The sequence below is a fragment of the Phacochoerus africanus genome, chromosome 5, assembly GCF_016906955.1.
Source record: "Phacochoerus africanus isolate WHEZ1 chromosome 5, ROS_Pafr_v1, whole genome shotgun sequence".
NCBI lineage: Eukaryota > Metazoa > Chordata > Mammalia > Artiodactyla > Suidae > Phacochoerus > Phacochoerus africanus.
Window position 1 is genome coordinate 60020114 of NC_062548.1, and position 27244 is coordinate 60047357.

Sequence of the window (27244 nt, forward strand, 5' to 3'; positions counted from 1 at the left end):
GGTTATCTATTTTCTCTTGAGAGAATTTTGGTAATTTGGGTCTTTCGAGCAATTTACCTCTAGATGTTGAGTTTATTATTATTTTCTGCTTTATCTTTTTAAATTAAAAAGATAAATTGTCTTTCACATGCAGTTGTATTAAATACTACAGAGAGGTCCCATGTAGTCTTCACCTAGTTTCCCAAAATGGAATTGCAGATACTTGCTCCCAGTCTGTAAACTGTTTTTTCATACTCTTAATAGGACCTTTCACAAAGTAAAAGGATTTAATTTGATGACCCAGCTTATCAATCTTTTCTTTTATGGATCATGTTTTTGGTCTCAAGACTAAAAATTATTTACCTAGCCCGACATCCTCAAGATTTTCTTCAATATTCCTTCCCAGAAATTTTATAGTTTTATGTTTTACATTTAAGTCCACGATCAATTTTGAGTTAATATTTGCAAGAAGGTTGAGGTTTAGGTTGAAGTTTGTTATTTTGCCTATGAATGTCCAATTGCTCAAACCATTTTTTTTAAAAAAAGGATCTCCTCCTTCCAACGAATTGCTCCTGCACCTTTGTGAAAAATTGGTTTGGTATACTGTGTAGGTATATTTCTGGATTTTACACGCTATTCATTGGTCTACGTATCTATTTCTCCACCAAAGTCACACCGCCTTGATTAATAAAGCTACTCTGTAAGCCTTAATATTGTAAACAGTTATTTTTCACACCTTATTCTTCTTTTTCAATATTTTTAGGCTTTTCTAGGTCCTATGACTTGCCATATAAATTTAAAAATAAGCTTGACTGTGCCTGTAAAAAACATGTCTGGGATTTTGAAAGGAATTGAATTAATTATAGATCAAATAGATCTCTTTTTATGTTCAGGCATCCAATCCATGAACATGGTATATGCTTGTCCATTTATTTAGATTTTCTTTGATTTCTTTCTTCAGGCTCCTGTAATTTTCAGCATAAAAATCCTGCATATATTTTAAGATATATACCTAAGTATTTCATTTTCTGTGGAGCAATCATAAATAATTTTGAATATTTAATTTTGACTTTCGTATGTTCATTTTTATTTTACCAAAATTTAATTGAATTTATGTGTGCTGGTCTTATAGCCAGTGGCGTTGCTGAATCACATAATAATTCTAGGAGGGTTTTTTTTTGGAGCTCCATTGGGGTTTTATATGTAGACAATATTACCTGCAAATAGGGACAGATCTATTTCTTCCTTTCCAATTTGTATGACTTTTATTTATTTTCTTGCCCTGTTGTCATGGACAGACAGTAGTATGTTAAATATGAGTGGTGAGAGATGACGCCTTTGTCACTTTCTTGCTCTTAGGAGGAAATCATTCAATATTTTACTATTAAGTAAGATTTAGTTGTAGGTATTATGCTAATGTAAGTTGAAGAATTTCCCCTCTATTCCTATCTTGCTGATAGTTTTTTATTATGAACAGGTGTTGCATTTGGTCAAGGCTTTTTCTGCACAATTGATGTGACCAAATGACCTCTCTTCTTTAGCCTGTTAATTGATTCTCTAATGTCAATAAGCCTTGTATATCTGAATAAAATCCCCCTTGGTAATAATATATAATTCTTTTATATGCTGCTGGATTAAAATTACTACATTTTATTGAGAATTTTTGCATATATGTTCATGGGTATATTGGTCTGTATTTTTTTTTAAAATATTGTTTTCTGGTTTTGGTGTCAAGGTAATAATGGCCTCATAAAGTGAATTAGGAAGTGATCTCTCCTATTTCTTAAAATAAATTGGTTTAATCTTTCTTTGAATGTTTGGTAAAATTCTCATGGAGCCATCTGAGCTTGAGTATTGCTTTTTTAGGAGCTTTTAATATAAATTCAATTTATTTAATAATTTTAGTGCTATTCACATTGTTCATTTTATCTTGGTTGACTTTTGGTAGTTAGTGGGGGTTTGTGTGTGTGTGTGTGTGTGTGTGTGTGTGTGTGTGTGTGGAAATGGTCCATTCTTTCCTAAGTTGTCAAATTTATGAGTGCAAAGTTGTTTGTTGTTCTCTTACTGTATTTTTAATGGTTGCAAGATCTATTGTGATGTCTATTTCATTCCCGACATTAATGCTTTAGTGTCTACTCTTGTCTTTGTCAGGCTTCTAAGAGGTTTTATCAAATACTTGAGTTTTTGGAAAGAAACAGCTTTTTGTCTCATTGATTTTCTTTAGTGTTTTCCTATTTTCAATTGCATAGATTTATGCTCTTATCTCCATTGTTTCCTTTCCTCTGATTGTTTGGTATTTATTTTGCTCTTCTTGTTCTAGCATATTAGGGTAGGAACTCAAGACTGTTGATGCAGTATCTTTTCTTGTTTCCAACATAAGTATTTAGTACTATAAATTTCACTCCCAACACAGTTTTAGCCTCATTCCACAGAGTTGATGTGTGTTTTTGTTATTCAGTTCTATGTATTTTTTATTGCCTTTGAGAAATTTCCTTTGACTCATGGATTATTTAGGGTTGTGCTATTTAAATTCCGTGTGTTTACATATTTTCTTGCTGTGTTTTCCTTTTTTTTTTTTTTTTTTTTTTTGTCTTTTTAGGACCGTACCTGCAGACAGCTCATGGCAATGCCAGATCCTTAACCCACTGAGCAAAGCCAGGGATTGAACCTGTGTCCTCATGGGTACTAGTCAGGTTCGTTAACCACTGAGCCATGACGGGAACTCCTGTTTTTCCATGATTAATTTCTAGTTTGATTCCACCATGGGCAGAGAACAAACTCTGTGTGATTTCAATCCTTTTAAATTATCTTAGGTTTGTTTTATGGTCCATTGTATGACCTCTCTTGATAAATACTTCATGAATACTAGGGAAAACAAAAATAAAAACATGTATTCATCTACCATGGTTGGGAATATTATATCTATGGTAAGTTAGATCCTGTGGGATTACTTTATCATTCAGATATTCTCTGTCCTTGCTGATTTTGTCAGTTGCTGAGAAGGGAGTATGAGGTTCCTAACTATAATTTTATATTTGTCTCTTTCTCCTTTCAGCTCTATCAGTTTTTGCTTCTTATATTTTAAGTCTGTATTGATTTGTGCACATACTTTTGGGACATTTATATCTTCCTGGTGGATTGATCCTCTTGTTATTATGTAAATTTTCTTTATTCTTAAGTCTACTTTGTTAGACTTTGTAGCTTTTCCCTTGGCGTATGGCTGGGGTAAGACAGCTATTGCCAAAAAAAGGTTTTCTGTTGTGAGGCCACCCGCTTCCCAGTCCTTTGGCAAAGCTAGGGGGAATAGGCTGCTCTTGGGTCTTTTTCTTTCTTTTTGGTCTATGCCTTTAGAGATTCCAGGTTGGAGGCTTTGGCAGTGCCCTACCTGGGATGCATGGAAGGCAATAACAAAACCCATAGGACTCATGCCATGTCATTCCTTAAGTTCTGAAGTCCCCAGGCTTTCCATCTTTTTTATTAAATCTTTCAGAGTTTTCCTTTGCTTGTTTGTTGTATTATGTCCAGGGCTTTTTAGCTATAAGAAAGAAGGCCCAGGAGGAACGGGGCTACTCCATTATGTCTGGAACTGAAAGTCCCTCCAGTAATTTATAATCAAATTTAAATAACAAGGGGAAAAATATTACATATTTACCTAGCAGTTACCATCTCCTTTGCTCGTCATTCCTTAGTACAGATCTGTTTCTATATCTAGAATGATTTTCCTTCTGCCTAAAGTATTCCCTTTAAGATTTCTTGTGCTACAGGTTTATTGGTGATTAATTATTTTGGCTTTTATATATCTTTATTAATTTCCCTTTTTTGAAAAATATTTTCACTGGGATTCTACGCTGGGAGTTTTTTTCCTTCAGTATTTTGAAAATGCCATTTCACAGATTTTTCACTTGCATGCGATGAGAAATCTGCTGTCATACTCACCTCTGTTCCTCTCTACATAATTTGCCTTCTTTTATTTTTATTTATTTTCTTTTTTGGCTACTCCATGGCATATGGAGTTCCCAGGCCAGGAATCAGATCCAAGCCCCAACTGTGACTTATGCCACAGCTAAGGCGATGCGGGATCCTTTAACCCACTGTGCGGGGCTGGGCAATTGAACATGTGTCCTGGCACTGCAGAGACACCACTGATCCCATTGCACCACAGCAGGAACTCCTTGCCCTCTTTAAAATTTTCTTTTTGTCATCACTTTTGAGAAGTTTAATTCTGAAGGAACTTGGTGTAGTTTTTTTTTTCTTTTTTCCTTTTTCATTATTTTTTATTTTCTTAGAATGATTTTTATTTTTTCCATTATAGCTGGTTTACAGTGTTCCATCCATTTCTACTATACAGCAAAGTGATCCAGTCACACATATATATACATTCTGTTTTCTCACATTATCCTCCATCATGTTCCATCATAAGTGACTAGATATAGTTCCCTGTGGTATACAGCAGTATCTCATTGCTTATCCATTCCAAACGCAATAGTTTGCATCTAGTAACCCCAGACTCCCAGTCCATCCCACTCCCTCCCCGTCCCCCTTGGCAACCACAAGTCTGTTCTCCAAGTCCAAAAGTTTCTTTTCTGTGGAAAGGTTCTTTGTGCTGTATATTGGACTCCAGATATAAGTGATATCACATGGTGTTTGTCTTTCTCTTTCTGACTTACTTCACTTAGTCTGGTGCAGTTTTCTTCATGCTTGAAACTGAGTTTCTTGGATCTGTGGGTTTACAGTTTTAATCCAATTTGTAAAATTTCTGGTCACTACTGCTTCAGTTATATTTATTAAGCTACTTGAATTTTTCCACACCTCCCTGATGCCTTATTTTCTATTTTTCTGGTTTGTTTCTTTCAATTCTCTTTCTTTTCTATATTACATTTTGGATATTTCTTTTTCTTTTTTTTTTTGTCTTTTTGCCTTTTCTTGGGCCGCTTCCACAGCATATGGAGGTTCCCAGGCTAAGGGTCTAATTGGAGCTGTAGCCACCGGCCTATGCCAGAGCCACAGCAACGAGGGATCCAAGCCGCATCTGCAACCTACACCCAAGCTCACAGCAATGCCAGATCCTTAACCCACTGAGCAAGGCCAGGGACTGAACCCGCAACCTCATGGTTCCTAGTCGGATTTGTTAACCACTGCTCCACGACGGGAACTCCCATTTTGGATATTTCTATTGCTGCCTTGCAGTTTATTAATCTTTTGTTCTGCAATGTCTGATCTGCTGTACATTCCACTCCATGTATTTTTCATCTCATACATGGTAGTTTTTTTCTCTATAAGTTGGTGTCTTACTTGTGTCTTCTGTGTCTCTCCCTAACTTTTTGAATGTATCAAATGCAGTGACAATAACTATTTTAATGCTCTAACACTAAACCTGAGTCAGTTACACATGTTTTAATTTGTCTGTTTGCTTTTTCTCTTCATTATGGACTTGTATATTCCTATTTCTCTGCATACCTGGTACTATTTGATTGGATGTCAGAAATTGTCAATTTTTCTTTGTTGAGCAGTAGATATTTGTGCTTTCCTATAACAATTCTTAGGTTTTGTCAAAGGATGCAGCTAAGCTCCCTAGAAATGGATTGATCCTTTCAGGTCTTGCATTTAAGATTTTCTAGACAGAACTGGAGCAGTGTTTGGTTGCTCCCACTTCTGAAGCAAGATGCTTCTTTAAATTCTACCCAATGCCCATAGGATTATGAGGTTTTCCAGGATAACTGACGGCAGTGGTCGGCTTACAGTTTGTTCCCTCCAATCCTTTTGGATGACTCATTCCCCAGACTCTGGTAGTTTCCTCACATGTAAGCACTAATCAGTACTCTGGCTTGTCTTGGATTTAGTCACGCCTCAGAGCAGACAAGAAGACAAAAACCACATTCTCTAGAAGGGCATTCTTGAAATGCATATATTCAGGTCAAGAATGGAAGGTTGGAGGATGGAATTTTATTTACTTTCTCCCATTAGTCCATTAGAAAGAAATGCTTTATCAGATGGTCACATGGCTATACAACCTGAGGAGTTAGAAGACTCCTTGCAACTGAATTTTTTAAATTTCCCACTAATGTCTGCAAACAGGTAGTAGTTAACAAACTTTATGGACCCCTGTGGGATGTCTGTTAAAAATACAGATTCCTGAAGTTTGGCAAAATGTTGATAGCTGTTAAATTGGACTGACAGGTACATAGTCCATACACTATACTACTTTTGCATTTGTTTCTGATAATAAAAAGCTTAGAAGAAAAACAAAATATATTAAAATACTTGGGCCTCTATGCCTAGAGGCTGATTTAGTAGCTCTGAAGTGGGACTTAGGAATCTGCATTTCCATAGGTACCCCTGCTCAGGTGGTCTGTAGACCACATTTTGTAGTACACTCACTGTTAAATGATTCATTTTCTCAACTTAGTTGTCTCTGTGGTTGCTGTTTTCCCAACTAAAGTCTTGTCTGTGGGCCACCACCCATTAGTGCTCTAATAAGTGAACAGTTTCTTCTCATCCCATTAAGCTCTTACCTGAACAGCCTCTGGAGGGCAGGGATCCTTGCAGCCAAAATTATAAGAATGGAACTCTCCTCCAGTCAAAGAAGCAACCTCTTTCAAAAATCCATTTGCAATCTCATCATTGTAACAGAAGGAGATGGTGTAAATAGGAATTTTCTGGAAAACTTTCACCTGATCTATAACCATTTCAGGTGGCTGAAATCATACATTTTGAGGTGAAAAAGCGGGGGGGGGGGGAGGTGGAGAGGAAGAGAAGGGGGGAAAAGAGACATGAAAACTTTTAGTATTTGTTCTAGATAGTGGAATTCTCAACTAGCAATTCCTTACGCTGTGGAGAGTGGCTTCTTGGAAAGGTGTCAATGCAAGTCAATAAACAAAGCAGACATTGCCAGATGGTGAGTATGAAGACCAGTGCTCAGCTCATGCCCCCTGAGGGCTCACAGCTTAGTGGGGAAAATCTGGGAGAAATATTTGACTAACCAACCTACTCAATTTCAGACCAAGTCTAGAATCCATGCTTTTAAAGCGTTGGGCTCTACTTCAGAGAACTAAAGGTACTGGGATCATGGGAAGGACAACCTGGCTGTTGGGATTGTACACAGCGAGCCCACCAGATCTCCAAGTGGCTTCCATCTACTCCAAAAGAGCAAGTCTCAGCTTTGGATAGGCTGTGGCCAGTGTGCCTCCCACAGAGTGAAAAAAGGGACATTTGTTTGGAGGCTTTCCATGTGCTAGGCACTCTGTTGGGGACATAATATCTCAGTTAATCCTCACAACCATCTTGCGAGATAGTTTTGGAAAGACTGCTAGTTGACGTCTCCCCATTTTTTACTGTCAGAGTCCTGGTTTTCTTTCATGGCAGCAAAATACTCAGTTAAAAACAAATAAGCAATCAAACATAATACAATACAACACATACACACATCAAAACTCAAACTCATCTTCTGACACTTTTTTTTTTTTTTCCAGGCAGGGGTGGCTATGTGACCCAGGTCTGTCCATTGAGGTAATAAGCAGGAAATCCAAGGGAGAGGGTGTTTGTTTGTTTGTGTTTGTTTTTGGTTTTTGGTGGGTTTTTTTGCCAGTAAAAAGACAAAGATGGAACCACAAAAAGCTAATGTCCGACCATCTCCCATCCCTGAAAATGGACACTGCCTAGAAGTGGAGCCACAGTTTTGTGCCCTGAGGGTAGATGTCACACACAAAGATGGTGAGGCATGAAGATCAAAGGAAGCCTGTTTCTTGGAGACATCCTTGAGCAGCACTATAATCTAGACTACTGATGTCTAGCCTTCTTATTCAGAGGAATATAAATCTCTCCATTGTTTCTGCCATTAGTTGTCTGCTCTCCTGCTTTTTCTCTCAATAATATGAAACCCTATTTGGCACAGTAGGTATAGATATGGACCCCACTTAAAAATGGAGAAACTGAGGTTCAGAAACATTAATTTTCCTAAGGTCATCAATCTCTTAAGTAATAAGGCTAGATTCAAAGACAATTTTTAGTACCAGAAACAGTGCCAGATTATTTGTTCCCCTGCTTACAATAAAGACTGTCTCTTGGTAAAAATCGTCTCTCCATAAAGATTACTTGACTCACAGGAAAGAGGAAATGATGAATTGCCCTGTCACCTGTCACCTCTCTGCCAGCACCACCACACCCAGTTGAGAGCCTTCAGAAACTGCTCCTGATCTACTGGCCCTACTTCTTCTGCATTTCTCAGTCCCTCTTTCATTGACTCAACCCAGCTGACACTTTCAGCCCACTCTCCCCTTCCAGGTCCTATCCTTTGACTGTTAACCTTTTCTACATGTTTGCTAGAAGCCCTGGGAAGGCAAAGTAATGAGGGAGAGAGGACTCTGGACTCACCACTGGTAGGCCTTGGGCAGCTCATATACTGCCCAGGGAGGCAGCCAGTTGAGTGGTCCCGCAGGGTCTGGCTGAAATGCCACCATTTACACACAGTTTCAGACTCTGTATCTGGCTCCAGCCTCCAGCCTGCCTCTACCCATAAGCCCACCCCATCAGCCGGTTTCCAAACCACAAAGCAACCTAACCCAGCTGAAAGGCTGACCCCATCCCTCTTGCTAACTTCAGAGATTGAACAAAGCCCTCTCTGCTGCCTTCCCTCCCTTCAACCTAGCTTCCATTGTGAGCACTTCCTATGTGCTGGGCGCTAAGGGCTCTGCTTGTGCTCTTCCCTTGCAGCCTCCCTGCAGCCACAGGTGCTGACCTAAAAAGTCAGGAAAAAAAAAGAATCTTAAAAAAAAACAAAAAAACCTACCTTTGACCAAGTCCACTTCACAGAATTTATACTACAAAGATATTCATACATGTGCAAAATGATGTATGCAGCCTTGTGTACAGCAGAAAGACTGAGAACAATCTAAAATGTTCATCTCCAGGGGACATGACTAAGTAAGTAGTCGTGTGATGGAATAATAGGCAGTTATTAAAAAAATGAGGAAGCGCTTTATGAAATGATATTAAGCAATAGGAGGCATACTGTTTTATAAATAAAGGTACAGAATTGTGCATGTAAATTGTGCATGTAAAAAACCATTTACATGTTTTAAAATAAGCTATATGTAAACACATATCTTTTTGCAAAACAAACTATCTCTGAGACAGATCCAGGAAACAGGTAATACACATGGCCCCTTAGCTGGTGAACAGGAGATGGAGGCAGAATTGTCTCCAGGTATCCTTTTGTACCTTTTGTACCTTTGTAATTTGTACCACACGAATGTACTATTCTTCAAAAATTAAATCAACATTTAAGGTAATTTTTATTAAATCCATATAATGTAATATGATGCAGTCACTGAGAATGACATTTCTGAAGAGTTTCTCAGACTGAGGAAACTGCTTACATTAAATGAGAAAGAGCAGAACATGAAACTGAATTATGAATGATCTACACCTTATTCTTCCTTATGCTTACATGCTTACCTGTATTTTCTAAATTCCAATAAAACTGGTTAGAATTTATTTAAAAGAATAAGATCCCTTGTCCGCATGACTTGCAAATCAGAATCTCTAGCCTACGTCTTCCCCAAATGCCAGCCCCACATTTCCAGGGGCTTTTGGACAGCTGTGAACTTCAGCTGCTGAAACTCAGCTTCCTCCGCTAGCAACCCCCAAGTCTCTCCTTTAAATTTCAATCAGTTCATAACAATTACTCCAAACCAGAAATCAGTCATCTTGGCCCCTTTCTCACTTTCTCCCACCTTCTCCTCACCCAGCGCCCCTCTTCCTGCTCCCAATGTGGCTACCAAGTCCTTTGATGTTACTTCTATGGTCTCATCTCTGAAGAGGGCCCCCCTCCTCCCCATTCCTGATCTTCCTTCCTGAGGTGGATGCTCACCAGCTCAGGATCTGGTCTTTCCCTGGCACCAATGAGGCATGTTTCTTTCTTTTTTTGGCAGTGCCTGCAGCATATGGATGTTCCCGAGCCAGAGATCAAACCTGCACCACAGCAGCAACCCAAGTCACTGCAGTGACAATGCCAGATCCTTAATGCCAGGTAGTACTACTACTACTACTGCCACAAGGGAGTTCCCCTGAGGTCTATTTCTAAGGTACAGGTGGGAGTTTCCACCATGGCATAGTGGATTAAGAGCCCCACCACAGCAGCTTGGAACTGCAGAGGTGCAGGTTCAATTCCCACCCAGGGGCCACAGGGCTCAACTGTGGCTCAGGTTCAGTACCTGGCCCAGGAACTTCCATATGCCACTGGTGTGGCCATAACATAAAAATAAGTAAATAAATTACAGATGGATGGGACTATCTGCTCCTCAAACAGTCCCCACTGAGGTAAAGCCCACCCTTTCCAAGTGACATTCAAGGACCTTCACAGTCTCCCCCTCCTCACCTCTGAGACTCAGGCCTGACACTCTACCCTCACTGCCCATACTCCTGGATTGTTCCCCTGAGTGCCTTACATATTTTCACACCTCTGTTCCTTCTGTCTAGGGTACCAGTAATCTCCTCTGTCTGGAAAATTCCTTCTCCTCCTTCCAGACACAGCTGAGATATCCCTCCTCAGTGGCGCCTCGCCTGGTCCTCTCTCTACATCTTGGATGGAAGAGTGCATCACTGGGCTTCCACCCAGCCTGTCACACAAGCAACCCCATTCCCTGGATCATGTCATCATTGACTGTATATGCAAGCACATCCCCCAATGCATAAACTTCCCTAAGGCAGGATGTTATTCACCTCTGTCATCGCCAACCTTGGCACCACACAGGGACCATAAACAAGGCACAATAAATTGCCTCTGAATAGAAAGTATTGTGAAGTTGATAGGAAAATCATTCCATTTATATACAACTTCTCAGCCATAAATCTACCACTATAGTAAAATCCTGTTGCTTTAGTGCTTAGGCCCTGGACTGCGTGACACAGGATATTTTACAATATTTGCCTAGCAGTCCTCACATGCAAACACTTCACAATGAAGGAAACAAGTTGATACTAATTCACTTTAGCGGTTAATTTACATTGTACTGGCCCGCACAGCCGTATATTTATTTAATGCCCAGAGCATTAGTCTTTCATTCACAAAGCTCAAAAGAAGATGAACAGACTCCACTAAAACTTTTCAAATATTTTCCAGTCAGGCTAAACAAAACAAAGAACAATTCATCAGAAAGGCATGCTTTTGTTGAAATGATTACTAAGTTAAAATTAGGAGCAAAACCAAAGACATTGTGCAGTGACATGTTTAGACTCAGAGTCCCCAAAGGAGAAAAAAAAATCAAAAGGAATCTCCTCACTCTTAGTGTATAGTAAAATATAAACCAGTCTTCCATGGAAGGCAGACGTCTCCTTTCATGGGGTTGGTCTCCAGGCCTTGGGATCTTGGCGTGTGTCCTGTCAGCCAGAGAATGCTCACTGTCACCTAAATCCTCCTCAGTGCTGCAGCAGACAAAGGAATTTCTCAGTGCAGCTTTTTTTTTTTTTTTAATCTCCGTTCTGGGTCCCTAAACCAAGCAAATATCTCTCAACGGCTCTTTGACAGCAATTGGAAAGTTCCCAAAACCCACCCTCATGATACACTTTTCCAGTATTAGCGAGCCCCTCATTGTTCCCCACTTCAACGGGTACCTGATCAGGTCTCCCATCTGTCAAAAGGTAGATTACTTGTGTTTCTTTATCAGCAAAAGCAACTTTCAGGGCATTCAGGGTGTTTGTGGAACTTCCAACCTACAGAAAAGAGAAAGACCACAAGTGTATCCTAGAATCTCAAAGAAAGATCTCACGAGAAAGTGTTATTTATTCTCTGCTTCCAAAAAGAAAAGTACTCGTGAAATCCAAGATAAATTACAATTATACCGAGATAATAATTTAAGCCCAGAAGTTCTAAGAAGCCAAATCCCTGGATGTGTCATAAAAGCGTCCATGCAGACAGTTCCAGGATAGTTAGGAGCCATGACGATGGATTTCCTGTCCTGATGACAAAGCTCTTAATTCAGTTTTATCTTTGTGTGTTTCTGTGGGAGGCACTAACTTAGTTACTGTTCATTCAGCTGTCAGCACGGCTTAAACACGCAGCCTGAATGAATATACTCTGGTGGGGACCATGTTTGTTTCAAACCAGGATTTATTTGTGACACCCAATATTCGGGAAATGTGAGTGTGGTGATATTAGCAATCTGGAGGTAAAGAAAGAAACTGTAATATTTTAAAACACCTGCAGTTTCTGCCCAGGGATGTAGAGCACTGGGAGGTGTGTCACTCCAAAACTCCAAGTAAAAAGAAGCCAGACACACAATACATGCATGACTTCTGTTAGGCCCATGGGGGGCTCAGGTCACAGAACAGCTAAACCTGGGGAGAGGTGGTCACCTGCAGAGTCAGGCGAGATGCAAGCCTGGTTTTAGGGACAGGATGCAGCCAGACACTAGTGCCAGCAGTTCGGCTGGGGTGACTGGTGACTCAGTAGAGGCTGGCCAGGTGTATGTTGGCAAGAGGCCACAAATATGGGGGGATCAGCACTCTTTTGAAGGTGGTTTCACCACAAACCTTATAGGATGCTCACAGAATAGATCAGGGGAGTCTAGAAAAGGCTCTTCAGGTGCAGAACTGGGGGATAGGAACAGTGACACGTGTATCTCTACAGAGACCCTCTCCTCTCTCTTCCTTGCAGAACAAAGGCCTTAATCTGTGTGTGCTTATGGGGTGGGGGTAGCAACAAACACGCTCAGCCTTAGGGCAGTGGTCAAAACCCAAGAAGCCTGGGGAAAGGAAGGAGTAAATAACAAACCCTATACCTACAGAGGAGCAGGGCTGGGTGTGAGGCTCAGAGATACTGAGAAGGCCACACCCCTCGACCCCTGAACCCCTGGACACCATACCCAACTAAGATGGAGGCATATTCAGAGAATACCCACCCCCATCACTCACATAGAAACATCAACTAACAAGTAACAAGCTCTCTCTGAGGTCCAACATAAAGAGGAAAATCAAAATCCAGTGGAGGGCAGAGTAGACAACCTTCTGGCCCATCACCCCCCACCCTGACACAAAGTATTGCTGCAAGAATTTGAGGAATATGGGGTACTGAAGGAAGCAATAACAAGCAAACTTCAAACCCAGCCCAACTCCTAATTAATTTTAAATTGCTACACAATAGAAAGGCATGTTCATTTCCAGGCATAAAAAATATTTATCTCATCTGCACACCATTCCAAATTTTACCAACAATAACAACAAAGCATACTAAATAGAAGAATAAATACTCCAAGAGACAAAGTAACAATCAGAAACAAACTCAGAGGTAGGACACAGATGCTGAAACCATCTGAGAGAAAATTTAAAACAACTGTGATTCTTACAGTAAAACCTCTAATGGCAAAGGTGAATGGCATTTAAGACCCAGTGGCTAATTTCAGCAGAGAGGGAAACCTTAAGAAATGATAGAATATAAATGCTAACAATAAAAAAAAAACATAGTAGTAAGATAAAGAGGTCTTTCAAAGGGCCCATAAGTACAGTTGTCCCTCAACATCTGCAAGGGTTGGTCCAAGAGCCTATCCCCGCAGCCCCCACCTATAGGTACCAAAATCCACAGATATGCAAGTCCCTTATATAAAATGACATAGTATTTTCATATAGACTACACAATTCTCACTTCTACTTTATATCATCTTTAGATTACTTATAATACCTAATACAATTTAAATGCTATGTAAATAGTTGCTGATGTGCAGCAAACTCAAGTTTTGGTTTTTGGAACTTTCTGGAGTTAAAATTTGTTTTTCCATCTGAGATTGGTTGAATCCATGGATGCAAAACTTGCAGATACAGAGGGACAACTGTAGGTTCAAAACAGGAAGGAATTGGTGAACATAAAGATCGATCAGTAGAAATTACCTAGACTGAAAAACAAAGAGGTAAAAAGAACAAATCAAAACAGAAAAGAGCACCAAAGAGCTGTGGAAAAATATCAAATGGTCTGACATATTTAATTGGAAACAAAGGAGAAGAGGGAAATATTTGAAAAATATTTCAAATATTTTTGAAAGAGAAGAAGAAATACCTGAAAAAAATAATGACTAAGAGTTTTCCAAAAACAATAACAGACACAACCCCACAGATCCAAGAAGGTGAGATAATACCAAGTAGGATAAATAAAATAAATGACCTAATATTTCTGCTAGCATGGTATCTAAGGAGGCCAAGTAGTGAGCTAGGACTTTCATCTACACCAACTGTAACACATCCTCCTTGCTCAATGATGTCCACTTTCACCCAGAAGTAACAAGGTCCCCACTAGGTGTGAACAGAGTCTGAGTGAGGAACCTGAACTTTGAGCTGCACCTGCAAATATGAGACAGGGCCCACCCATCCCCTGAGAGAGCAGTGTCAGACAGAGCCAATGAAATAGAAGGTTAGAATAATATCCAGAACCTTTTTTTTTCATTGTTATTTCCCCAATACAATTTTTTTTCTACTGTACAGCATAGTGACACAGCTACACATAAAAGAAAAATGTCTAGGATTCGATCAATCCATCATACCAAGAACCACAAAGCTCTCAACCTGAGAAAAAGACCACAGATACCAATACCAAGAAGACAGAGATGTTAGAATTATTTGACAAAGATTTTGGAGCAGCCACAATAAAAATGCTTCAACCAGCAATTATCAACAAGCTTGAAACAAATGAAAACAAAAAGCATCAGCAAAGACATGGAAAGTCTCATCAAAGATATAAAAGACATGAAGGAGAACCAAATGGAACTATTGGAACTTAGAAATACAGTGAAAAAAAATTTTTTTAAATCAGTACATTGGCTCAACATGAGAATGAGGGTACAATGGAAAGAATTAGTCAGCTGGAACATTTAACAAAAGAAATTATCTAATCTGAGCAATAGAGAGGAAATATCTAAAGAAAAACAACAAGCAAACAAACAAAAAGAACCCATAGCCTTAGGTGTGTATGTGACTGTAACAGAAGACTTAATATTTGTATTATCAGAAAAAGCATGGAGCTAGAAAACCACCTGAAGATATTATGCTTAATTCTCTCCAAATGTGGCAAGAGATATAAAGGCATAGTTTCCAGAAACTGAGCAAACCCCAAAGGAATTCATGAAACTATATCAAAATTTGTGGGACGCACTAAGCAATGCTAAAAAATTTTAGAGCACTAAATACATACATTAGAAAAGAGAAAAAGGCAAGTAAATAATCTTAAGTTATCACTTCAAGGATCTAGTAAGGGAAAAGCAAGGTAAATCTAAAACAAGCTTACAAGTGTGCTGCTCTATATTTATCCTAGAAAAAATGAAAACTTATGTTGAAACAAAATCTTGAACATGAATTTCATAAAATATAGCCAAAAAGTGGAAATAACTCAAATGCTCTGCAATGAGTAAATGGTTAAATAAATTGGTACATCTATACCATAGAATAGTACTCAGCAATCAAAAGAAATAAACTATTTATACACACAGCAACATAAATGAATCTCCAGGGAATTATGCTGAGTGAAAAGAGCCAATCCCACAAGTGTACATAGTACAGTGGAACTTTGAATCACACAGGGGTTAGGGGCACCAATCCTCTGTGCAGTCAAAAGCTGTATAACTTTACACTTGATCCTGTATTTGTGGTTCCATGTCCATGGATGCAACCAACCACAAATCATGCAGAACTGTAGTATATATTTGTTGAAAAAGATCCACTTATATATGACTCTATGTGGTTCAAAACTATGTTGTTCAAAGATCAGTTGTATATGATTCCAGTTACATAACATTCATGAAGTAACAATACTGGAGTTACCATTGTGGCTCAATGGGTTATGAACCCAACTATTATCCATGAGGATGAGGGTTTGATTCCTGGCCTCCCTTAGTGGGTTAAGGATCCAGCATTGCAGAGTTCCCATTGTGGCTCAGCAGTAACAAACCTGATTAGTATTCCTGAGGATGTGGCTCAATCCCTGGACTTGCTCCGTGGGTTAAGGATCTGGCAATGCTGTGAGCTGTGGTGTAGGTCACAGACACAGCTTGGATCCCACATTGCTGTGGCTATGGCATAGGCCAGGAGCTATACCTCCAATTTGAACCCTAGCCCTGGAACTTCCATATGCCCCAGGTGCGGCCCTAAAACAAATAAACAAAGAAAAAACAACCCATTAAATACTACAATTCAAGAACCTGAGCAAACCCTAAATAGGATAAAACCAAAGAAATCCACACCAAGACATACTGCATTTAAACTTCTCAAAAACAAAAGACAAAGAAAATCCTAAAAACAGCTAAAGAGAAACAACACACTAATGATAAAGGAACATCAATTCAAATGACATCAGTTTCTAATTTGAAATCATTGAGACCAGAAGGAAATGGTATAGTATTTTTCAAGTGCTGAAAGGAAAGAACTGCAAGCCATGAATCATATATCTGGTAAAAAATATCCTCCCAAGTTGAAGAGAAGGAAAACAAAGAGAATTTATTGCTGGGAGACCCACACTTAATAGCTAATGGAAGCTCTCAAAATAGGAAAAAAGTTGGAACTTCTAAATGAAAAAAGAACAATGGAATGGGTAAATACAAAAGTAAACATGAGAGACAATCTGCAACCTCATGAGCTTCTTTAATCATGTTTTATGGTTGAAGTAAAAGTTTAACACCACATAATATGGTATATAATGCATGCAGAAGAAATACTTCAGACAATTACAGTTTTTAAATGGTCAGAGTAAAGGGATCTAAATGGAAGGAAGGATTGTACACTTAACTTGAAGTGATAAACCATCAATATTAGTAGGCTGTGTTAAGTTAAAAATATGTATGTGCATGTACGTGTGTGTGTGTGTGTGTGTGTGTGTGTGTGTGTAAACACCTAGGTCAACCATGAATAAAACTATATAAGGCAATACATTCAAAAACATTACAAGTAAATCGGAATAGGTGGCTAAAACTTTTTTCAAATAATCCATAGGAAGGCAAGAAAAATAAGAGAACGAGAAACAAAAGAAATACAGAGAAAACAGCACAATGGGAAACTTAAGCCTTAAATATCAGTAATTATTTTACATGTAAATAGTCTAGATATACCAATTACAGGACAGAGACTGGAGAGTGGACAAAAATATGACCAGCTCTGTACAGTGTGTAAGAAACTCACATTAGGAGTTCCCTTTGTGGCTCAGTGGTTAACCAACCCGACTAGGAACCATGAGGATGCAGGTTCGATCCCTGGCCTCGCTCAGTGGGTTAAGGATCTGGCGTTGCCGTGGGCTGTGGTGTAGGTCGCAGATGCAGCCTGGATCCCATGTCGCTGTGGCTGTGGCATAGGTGGGCAGCTGTAGCTCCGATTCCACCCTAGCCTGGGAACTTCCACATGCCATGGTTGTGGCCCTAAAAAGCCAAAAAATACAAAAAAACAAAAAAAAAAGAAACTCACTTCAAACATAACAACACAGATAGGTCAAAAGTATAGCGATAGAAAAACACATTATGTAAAACATTAATTTTTTTAAAAAGAAGTAACTTTATTAATACCACAAAAAGTAGACTTTAAAGCAAAGAAAATGACTAGGAACAAAAAGGGACATAACATGATAAAAAGATCAATCTGCCAAGTAGACTATAAGCCTAAACGTGTATGCATCAAACAACAGCACCTCAAAACACATGAAGCAAAACAGAATAGAGCTGGAAGGAACAAAAGACAAATCAACAATATGGTTGGGGATTTTAATACCCCACTCTTACCAGTTGATAGAACTACTGAACCATCAGCAAGGATACAGAAAAACTGGACAATACCATTGACTGACTATATCAAATTAGCATCTATAAAACGTTCCACCCAACAACAGAACACATATTCTTTCCACACAAACACTTAACACATAGGTTGAGTCATAACACAACCTTTAACAAATATAAAAGAATTTAAATCATAAGAGCAAGTCCTCTGACTATAGCTGGATCAAAACAGAAATCATTAACAGAAAAACAACACAAAAATCTCCAAACACACAGAAATTTAAGAACAGGCTTTAAATAATTCATGGTCTATCACAAGGGAAATAAAAAATTACATGAAAATTTGTGAGATGAGCTAAAGCAGTGCTGAGAGGGAATTTCTGGCACTAAACGCCAGCATTAGAAAAGAAGTATCTCAAATCAATAATCTATGTTCCTATTTCAAGAACCTACAAAAAAGCAAAATAAAATCAAAGAGGCAGAAGGAAGGAAATAATAAATATAAGAGCAGAAATCAATGAAATTCAATAGCGAAACAATAGAGAATATTAGTGAAAGAAATTAATGTATATAATTTTTTAAATCAGGCTTTTAAAAATCTGGCTTAAAAAAAAAAAATCAGGAGGAGCTCCCCTTGTGGCGCAGTAGAAATGAATCCAACTAGTGTCAAAAAGGATGAAGATTTGATCCCTGGCCTCACTCAGTGGGTTGGGAAGAGATAGAATCATAGAACAGAACAGAAAATCCAGACAAGAGATCCACGGATGTACCCAGTTAATTTTTTTTACAAAGGAGCAAAAGCAATTCAGTGGAGAAGGTATAGCTTTTTCAATAATGGTGCTGGAGCTTTGAACATCTATAGGCAAAAAAATAAACCGTGACCTAAACCTCACACCTCATACAAGAATTAACTCAAAATGAATCATGGATTTAAATGTAAAATGTAAATCTATAAAAATTTGAGAAAAAAAATAGGAAAAAATCTTCAGTACCTAGGACTAGGCAGAGTTCTTAGACTTGACATCTTTAACTGAATGAAAATGACTAGAAAAATTTATCAAAATTTGTTGGATACAGCTAAAGTAGTGCATGGAGGGATATTTCATTAAACTCTCAGATCAAAAAAAGAAAGGTCTAACCTTGTTTTTTTAAAAAGCAAGTAGAAGTAGGAAATAATGAAACTAAGAGGGGACATTAGTGAAATTAAAAACATTTAAAAAGTGACCAAAACTGTCTCTGAAAAAAAATCAATAAAATTGGGGGGAAAAAAACTCTTCAAACTGACCAAGAAAGAGAATAGTCAAAAATTACCAATATCAGGAGTTCCCTTGTGGCTCAGCAGGTTAAGGATCTGGCATTGTCACTACAATGGCATAGGTTTGATTCCTGCCCTGGGAGCTTCTGCATGTCATGAGCATGAACCAAAAAATTACTATTACCATCACTATAGACCCCACAAAGATTAAAAGACTGATAAGGGAATACTACAAACAATTCTATGTCTATAAATTTGACATCTTGAAAGAAATGAACCACTTGCCTTCTAAGAAACAAATGACTAAAATGAACTCAAAGAGATATAAATAATCTGAAGTGTTCTGAATCTATTAAAGAAGATGAATTTGTAGCATAAATTCTTCCAACAAAGAAAAATCTGGGCCCAGATGATTTCAGTGACAAGTCCTACCAGAGTTAAGGATGAAATAGCACTAATTATACATAGTCTTTCCCAGAAAAATAAAATAAAATAAAAGCATTACTGCTTCCCAGTCCACATTATGAGGCCAGCATCCCCTGATAACCAAAGTTAGAAACCAATTATAAGGAATCTACAGACCAATACCCCTCATATAACATTGACACAAAAATCCTCCATCAGATATACTAGCAAACTGAATGCAGAATATATAAAAAGGATAATCATGAACATGTGGAGATTATCCCAGAAATGCAAGGCCAGTTCTCACTGGAGAATAAATCAACATAATTCTTCATATGAACAGACTACAGAGAGGCTCAACAGATGCAGAAAATACATTTGAAAAAATTCAACATTCATTTATGATAACAATTCCCAGCAAACCAAAAACAGAGGGGAATTTTGTTAGCCCGCTAAAGCAAATCTGGGGAAAAAAAAAAAAAAGCCTACAGCTGTCAAAGTACTTAATGGTGAAAGACTGGATGCTTTGCCTCTAAGATCAGGAGCAAGGCAAGGATGTATGTTCTCACCACTCCTATTTAACATCACATTGAAAGTCCTAGACAATTTATTAAAGCAATAAAAAGAAATAAAGTCCATATGGATTAGAAACAAAGAAACAAAAACCATCTCTGCTTATAGATAACAGCAATGAAAATCCCAGGTAGTCTACAAAATGTCTAGAACAAGTCAGTTTAGCCAGTGTGTAGGATACGAGACTTTTGTTTATTACAAAAGTCAACTGTGATAATTAAAATGTAAAAAGTACCATTTATAATAGTAACAAAAAGGATCTAAATAAGTAAAGAAATGCACAGTATTAAAATGTCAATTCTCCTTAATCTGATGTATAGACAATGAAATCTTTATCAAAATCCCAATTTATTTTCTTGTAGACTTCAACAACTAATTCAAAAATTTATAAGGTGGATCAAAGGAATAACCAAAGAAATTGCAAAGAGGAAAGAAGTTAGAGGACTCAAAGCTGATTTCAAGATTTAGTAGAAAGTTACAGTAGTAAATACAATGTGACTTTGGCAAAAGAATAGACAACTAGTTCAATGAAACAGAACAGAGACCCCAGAAATAGACCCACACAAGATACTGTCAAATGATTTTGACAAAGAAGCAAAGGAAGAAAGGATAACAACTTCAACAAACAGAGCTGGACTTCATCTCACACCTCATATAAAAATGAATTCAAAATGGACCTTAAACATAAATGTGCAACTCTAACACTTTAAAAACAAACCAGGAGAAATCTTGGATGCCTTGGGTTTGGCAGAAATCATAGGAAAACAAACAACTCAAAAAGCAGGCAAAAGATCCAAAGAGATACTTCACCAAAGAAGATACCTAGGTGACAAGAAACTTACGAAAAGATGCTCAAGACGATTTAGGTAAATGTAAACTCAAACCATAATAGGATACCACCATACGTACTTATCCAATTAGAACAGTTAAAATAAAACAACCTGACAATATCAAGGGCTGGAGAGGATGTAACACAGTTGGAATTTCCATACAGTGCGAGGGGGAATGCAATGGTTTGGCAGCCTGTTATAAAGTTAAACAAACTCTTAACCATATGACCCAGCAATCTAATTTCCATCTATATATTTGTACCCAAGGGAAATGAAAACTTGTTGGGAAATCATTCTCTGTGTGTCACGTGCATTTCTATACATCTTATAAGCAGAGGCACTGCCATTGCTCTGGTCTATCTTTTCAAGGATGTTTATATAGCAAACAGCCTTGGAAGATACAGGTAACATTTCTCTCCAGAGCAAAGGGCAAGCATGCTTATTATCCAGTATGAAGATAATATCTAGCTCTAGACCAGAGGACAAGTGTGCCTACAAACCATTAAAGAAAATTAAGTTTCCCTAAGTTCAGGGTCACTCTCCTTTAACACAACTACTGTGTCTGCAAGTGTCACCTGGCCCTCTTCATACCACCCCATGGGAACTGCAGTTCAAGGAACTGGTGCAAGAAAACGCTCATGTGCTGGCTACTGCTTTTGCTGTGAGTAATGAAGTCCATTGTTTCTCACCTAGGAGGCTTGAGTCTCCCGCCCCCATTCATGTTTGTTTGCAAATAAAATAAGTCTCACACCCTTCACAGTTCTTGACATATATTCACACAAAAATCTATATGCAAATGATCACAGCAGTTTTATTTATAAGTGCCCCAAATGGGAAATGACTCAGATGTCCTTTAACGGAGAATGGATAAACAGTTTTACACTATACAATGGAATCCATTCATCAATAAAAAGGAACTCTTGATTCATGAAACAACTTGGATGAATCTTAAATGCATTTTGCCAAATGAAAAAAGCTAGAACCAAAAGGCTACATGTTGTATAATTCCATTTATATGACATTCTGGAAAAGATAAACTGTAGGAACAGGAAGACCACTGGTTACCTGGTTACCAAAAAAGGGTAGGGGTTAACTACAAAGGGGCACATGAGGAAATCCGGGGGGGGGGGTGGGCGGGTGAATATAACTATCATCTTTGAATATTGTGGTGTAAATACATGACTCTATGCCTGTGTTAAAATCTATAGAACTCTGCACCAAAAGAGTGTTTTTTACAGGGTATAAATTCAACTAGGATATGGGGGGGCAAGATGGAATGCAGACTGTGACCAATGACCTAACTATATTACACATGAATATCATAATTACACTGAAGGGGTTGGGTAGAAAAATATTGGACTTAGCACGTTTAGAAAACAGTCTTGACTGGATATTCTAAGACTAAAGAGAAAAAGAACTAACTGCGCAGTGTCCTCAGCTGATAAACCTTATTTCCCATTGAATATGGATTTGTAATTCTGAAACTGCTTCATATGTGTGCTAGAGTTGAACATATAAGTAAACACATTATAGATAGTGAGGGTCTGGTTCTCACCATCAAAGAAGTTACAAACAAGCAAATAGTTTCATTACAAATGAATCCTTCTGGCTCTATATTGCAGCAAGCACAAGTTCATATCAGTAGGAACCCATGGCTTTGTTTTTCTTTTTAATGTAAATACACATAGATACAGAAATATAGATATTTGTATACCCATAGGCACTGTATGTATATTTCCTATCTCTGACCACTGAGAAGGCCTGAAACAGTGACAAACTGAAGTGCCAAGATTTTGGTTTCTAAATACCATTCTCCTTTTGTAAAAATTTTTTTTATTGTTATTTCCCCAATACAATTTTTATTCTACTGTATAGCATGGTGACCCAGTTACACATACATATACACATTCTTTTTTCTCACATTATCATGCTCCATCATAAGTGACCAGACATAGTTCCCAGTGCTACACAGCTGGATCTCATTGCTAATCCATTCCAAAGGCAATAGTCTGCACCGATTAACCCCAAGCTCCCAATCCATCCAATCCCATCCTCTCCCCTTTGGCAACCACAAGTCTCTTCTCCAAGTCCAAGATTTTCTTTTCTGTGGAAAGGTTCATTTGTGCCATATATTAGATTCCAGATATAAGTGATATTGTATGGTATTTGCCTTTCTGACTTACTTCACTCAGTGTGAGAGTCTCTAGTTCCATCCATGTTGCTGCAGACGGCATTATTTTGTTCTTTTTGTGGCTGAGTAGTAGTCCACTGTGTATATATACCACAGCTTCCTAATCTAATCATTTGTTGATGGACATTTGGGTTGTTTTCATGTCTTGGCTATTGTAAATAGAGCTGCAATGAACATGCAAGTGTCTTTTTTAAGGAAAGTTTTGTCCGGATATATGCCCAATAGTGGGGTTGCTGGGTCATACGGCAGTTCTATGTATAGTTTTCTAAGGTCCCTCCATACAGTTCTCCATAGTGGTTGTACCAGCTTACATTCCCGCCAACAGTGCAGGAGGCTTCCCTTTTCTCCACACCCCCTCCAGCATTTGTTATTTGTGGACTTATTAATGATGGCCATTCTCTATATGGTTGAATTAATTAATAAAAGGCATGAAAAGGGAAGCTCTTCCTTATAGAAAAATTTCAACAAATAAAAGAATGAAGGAAATAGAAAACCACCATTAGAACACCACAGTAATAACTGCTGTAGGGGAGGTCCACCACTGAATTCTGCAATTAGTGGGTGAAAGTTTAAGGAAGCAAGATATCCACAGAGCCTCAAAGAATCTCCTCCAAAACATTTATTGTTTATAAAGGGAAAAAAGAGTAGCTTTATAGGGGAGAAACCTGGCAGATGCCACACTAACCAAGTGATCAAAGTCAGTACCACCAATTTTAAGGCTTGTCAAGGTCATGTACCACAGGATATGATGCACTGAGAATGCCATGTCATCTCCTCCCCCAAATCCATGACACTAATCTCATAATGAGAAAACACCAAAGAAAGCTAAATTGAAGGACATACTATGAAACAGATGATCAGCAGTCTTCAAAAGTGTCAAGGTCATTAAAACCAAAGAAAGACTGAGAACTGTCCAACTGGAGGAGACTTAAGGGCACCCTGCAACTAAATGCCATGTGGGATCCTAGGCTGCATCTTGGGACATAGTGAAAAAATGAATGGACTCTGAAGGAAGGCTGTAATTTACTTACAATATCTATGTAATTTTCTTTGTTCTGACAATTGTGCTATGGTTATGTTCCAACTTAACACTGGGGGAAGCTGGATGAATGGTGTATTAAAACTCCCTATACTATTTCTGCTACTCTTTTTGTTGAGTCTAAAATGATTTCAAAATAAAAAGTTAAGAAAAAGAGATAAAAACTGCTGCTGCATTTGAGCAGCAGCAATGTAGCTCAGGTGGTTAGCAGAAGAACAAGGCTTCTTTCTGAATCTTATTGACAAGCCCATGTTGGGGGTATGGCTGGAGAGATGGTAGAAAAGCTGGAGTAAGTCATATGAGAACCACAGGGAAGCCAGTCAGCAAGCAGCACCTGTTTCGCATCTGCTCCAGCAGCAACCTTGGATCATAACCCAGACCAACCTACCAGGCAGGTGCTGCCCAGGTTGTGCTTCTCTGACCTTAGGGCTGGCTATACCACCTGACCACTGCAATGTGACACCAGCACATGGCAGGCTCATAGAGCCTGAGTAGTGTCCTGAACTTACAGGGTTTATTGCTTTATTATTCCAAAGAATAATACAGGAATCTGGTCTTATTGAAAACAAATTTTGTACATTCAGCAAGCAAGCCAGGGTGCTTCAGTGAAGGTTTTTGAAGAGACCAGAACCACACTTTACAAATAATGATCTGAGTTCTATTTCTAGCCATTTATATGGCTGATTCTATTCATTAGTGATTTTTATATAATGCAGAACCCACTAATGTTTTTATCCAATAGATTACATATATATTATCTTATTATCACCAACTCTAGATTAGTTGGCCCTGAATTATGATATTTCCTGTTACCTATAGTCTATAAAGGAAGATAACATATGTCCCAAGGAAATTTATTGGATAACCCCAAACATTTAACAAGGTGGGTATGAATTTAATACTCTTTCTCTGCTTAAGATGGCCAGTTAGGACAAATTTTTACAGGCCTTATTATTCCCTATAGAATATATTTACTTCTCCCATTTTAAAAAAAGGAATCTCAGAGGAACTCCAGAATATCTCAGTGACAGCACAAGCCCTGCCTGGTTAATAGTCAAGGAGCTCTACTAATGTCCATAATGTGGCTTCTTCAAATCCAGGACTCTAAACTTAGACACTGAACTGTTTTATTTTATTTTATTATTATTACTATTATTTTTTGTCTTTTCTAGAGCTGCACCCACAGAATATGGAGGTTCCCAGGCTAGGGTCCAATTGGAGCTATAGCCGCCGGCCTACGCCAGAGCCACAGAAATGCCAGATCCAAGCCACATCTGCAACCAACACCACAGCTCACGGCAACACCGGATCCTTAACCCGCTGAGTGGGACCAGGGATCTAACCCACAACCTCATAGTTCCTAGTTGGATTCGTTAACCACTGTGCCACGACGGGAACTCCTGAACTGTTCTAAAGATATCTGTGATCTGTTATTTGACTTTTTAAGAATAGCCTTTGGGGAGTTCCCACTGTGTCTCAGCAGTTAATGAACCCAACCAGTATCCATGAGGACTTGGGTTTGATCCCTGGCTTTGTTCAGTGGGTTGAGGATCCAGTATTGCCATGAGCTGTGGTGTAGGTCAAAGACGTAGTTCAGATCGCACGTTGCTATGGTTGTGGTATAGGCCGCAGCTGTAGCTCCGATTCAACCCCTAGTCTGGAAACTTCCAAATGCCATTGGTGTTGCCCTAAAAAGGCAAAAAAAAAAAAAAAAAAAGGAATAGCCCTTGATTTCAATGTTAGTATATCTTATATATCTGGAATGCTATGTGGTTGTGGAAAGAGGAAATTTTAAAATTAAGATAAATTGGAGAAGAGAAAATTTAAGGAAAGGAAAACCCTTTGCAGTCTGTTTTAATGTCAAGAGCAGTAGCTTTGAAGTCTTCTAAGTAAAATGCAGGCCTGAAGAAAGTTTTCACCTTCTTATTATATCTGGACGCCCTACCTCCATCCTTGCTCTCAGCCTGAACCACTCACATCATAGGGTACAGTTTCACAAGTGCATTACTTTTGAATAAAGTCCGCTGTTAAAAATAGCTGTAATAGGAGTTTCTGTCGTGGCTCAGTGGTTAACGAATCCAACTAGGAACCATGAGGTTGCGGGTTCGATTCCTGGCCTTGCTCAGGGGGTTAAGGATCCGGTGTTGCCGTAAGCTGTGGTGTAGGTCGCAGACGCGACTTGGATCCCGCATTGCTGTGGCTCTGGTGTAGGCCAGTGGCTATGGCTCCGATTCGACCCCTTTGCTGGGGGAGCGGCCCAAGAAATGGCAAAAAGATTAAAAAAAAAACAAAAACCCACAAAAACCCACTGATCATCTGTCCTGCTGATCAACAAGCATTCTGTCATTTATTTTAAAAAATTAGCTGTAATATATCATTTGAAACAATAATGAACTGTCAGAAGAAACAAGTGTGAATGTTTAAGTTAAAAAAATTATAGTTTCAAGTTTGTTTTCATAAAGAGGCTGAGACTTGAGCCAAGGGTAGGTGTGGAAACAGAGTGCTCTCAGTAGAAGCTTATCTAAATGTTAGGATATTGATGCAAGAGAATTGGGAGTTTGGGATTAGCTGATGCAAACTATTATACACAGACTAGATAAACAAAGAGGACTTATTGTATAGCACTATACAGTATTCAAGGAACTATATTCAATATCCTATGATAAACCATAGTGGAAAAAAATATGAAAAAATGATACATATGTAAAACTGAATCACTTTGCTATGCAGTGGAAATTAACACAACATTGTAAATGGACTATACTCAATAAAATAAATTTTTAAAAAAGCAATTAATGTGAATATTTTATAAAAAGAGAGAGAGAAAGATTGGGTTAATGCTACCTTTGTAAACAAAGGAATGTCTATTGTGAAGCCACTGCCATCCTTGAAGTTCAAAGTACTTTCTCAAGTATTTCGAGCCTCATCTCTAACCTTCTTTCCCCAGACCCAGTCTCCTTCTTACCTTAATGTCTCTAACCCAGGCCTGGGCTGCTTTCAGATTGTCTTCATTGATTTCAACAAGCTTTTCCCGCCAAGCCACAGCTTGAGCATCAAACTGCACAAAATTGAATTTCCTTTTATATTTCAGCTGTTCCTGCAAAACACAATTATGATTTAACCATGAAACCACTCAAATATGAGAAAAAGTTAAGACAGGCCATGGCTGGACACTATTTTCAGTTCTAGGAGCTAAAAATTACATTCAGTAGAGAAAATCTTATCTAGTATAAAAGG

General features: G+C 38.4%; 1 protein-coding gene across 1 annotated transcript in view; it reads right to left on the bottom strand.

The window, feature by feature from the left end:
• VWA3B (von Willebrand factor A domain containing 3B) overlaps positions 1 to 27244 on the bottom strand; it is a 222067-nt gene that overhangs the window by 97450 nt on the left and 97373 nt on the right. The window contains 3 exon segments of the mRNA XM_047781500.1: positions 6492 to 6674; positions 11590 to 11688; positions 26973 to 27104. Of these exon segments, the coding sequence (XP_047637456.1) occupies positions 6492 to 6674; positions 11590 to 11688; positions 26973 to 27104 (414 nt within the window).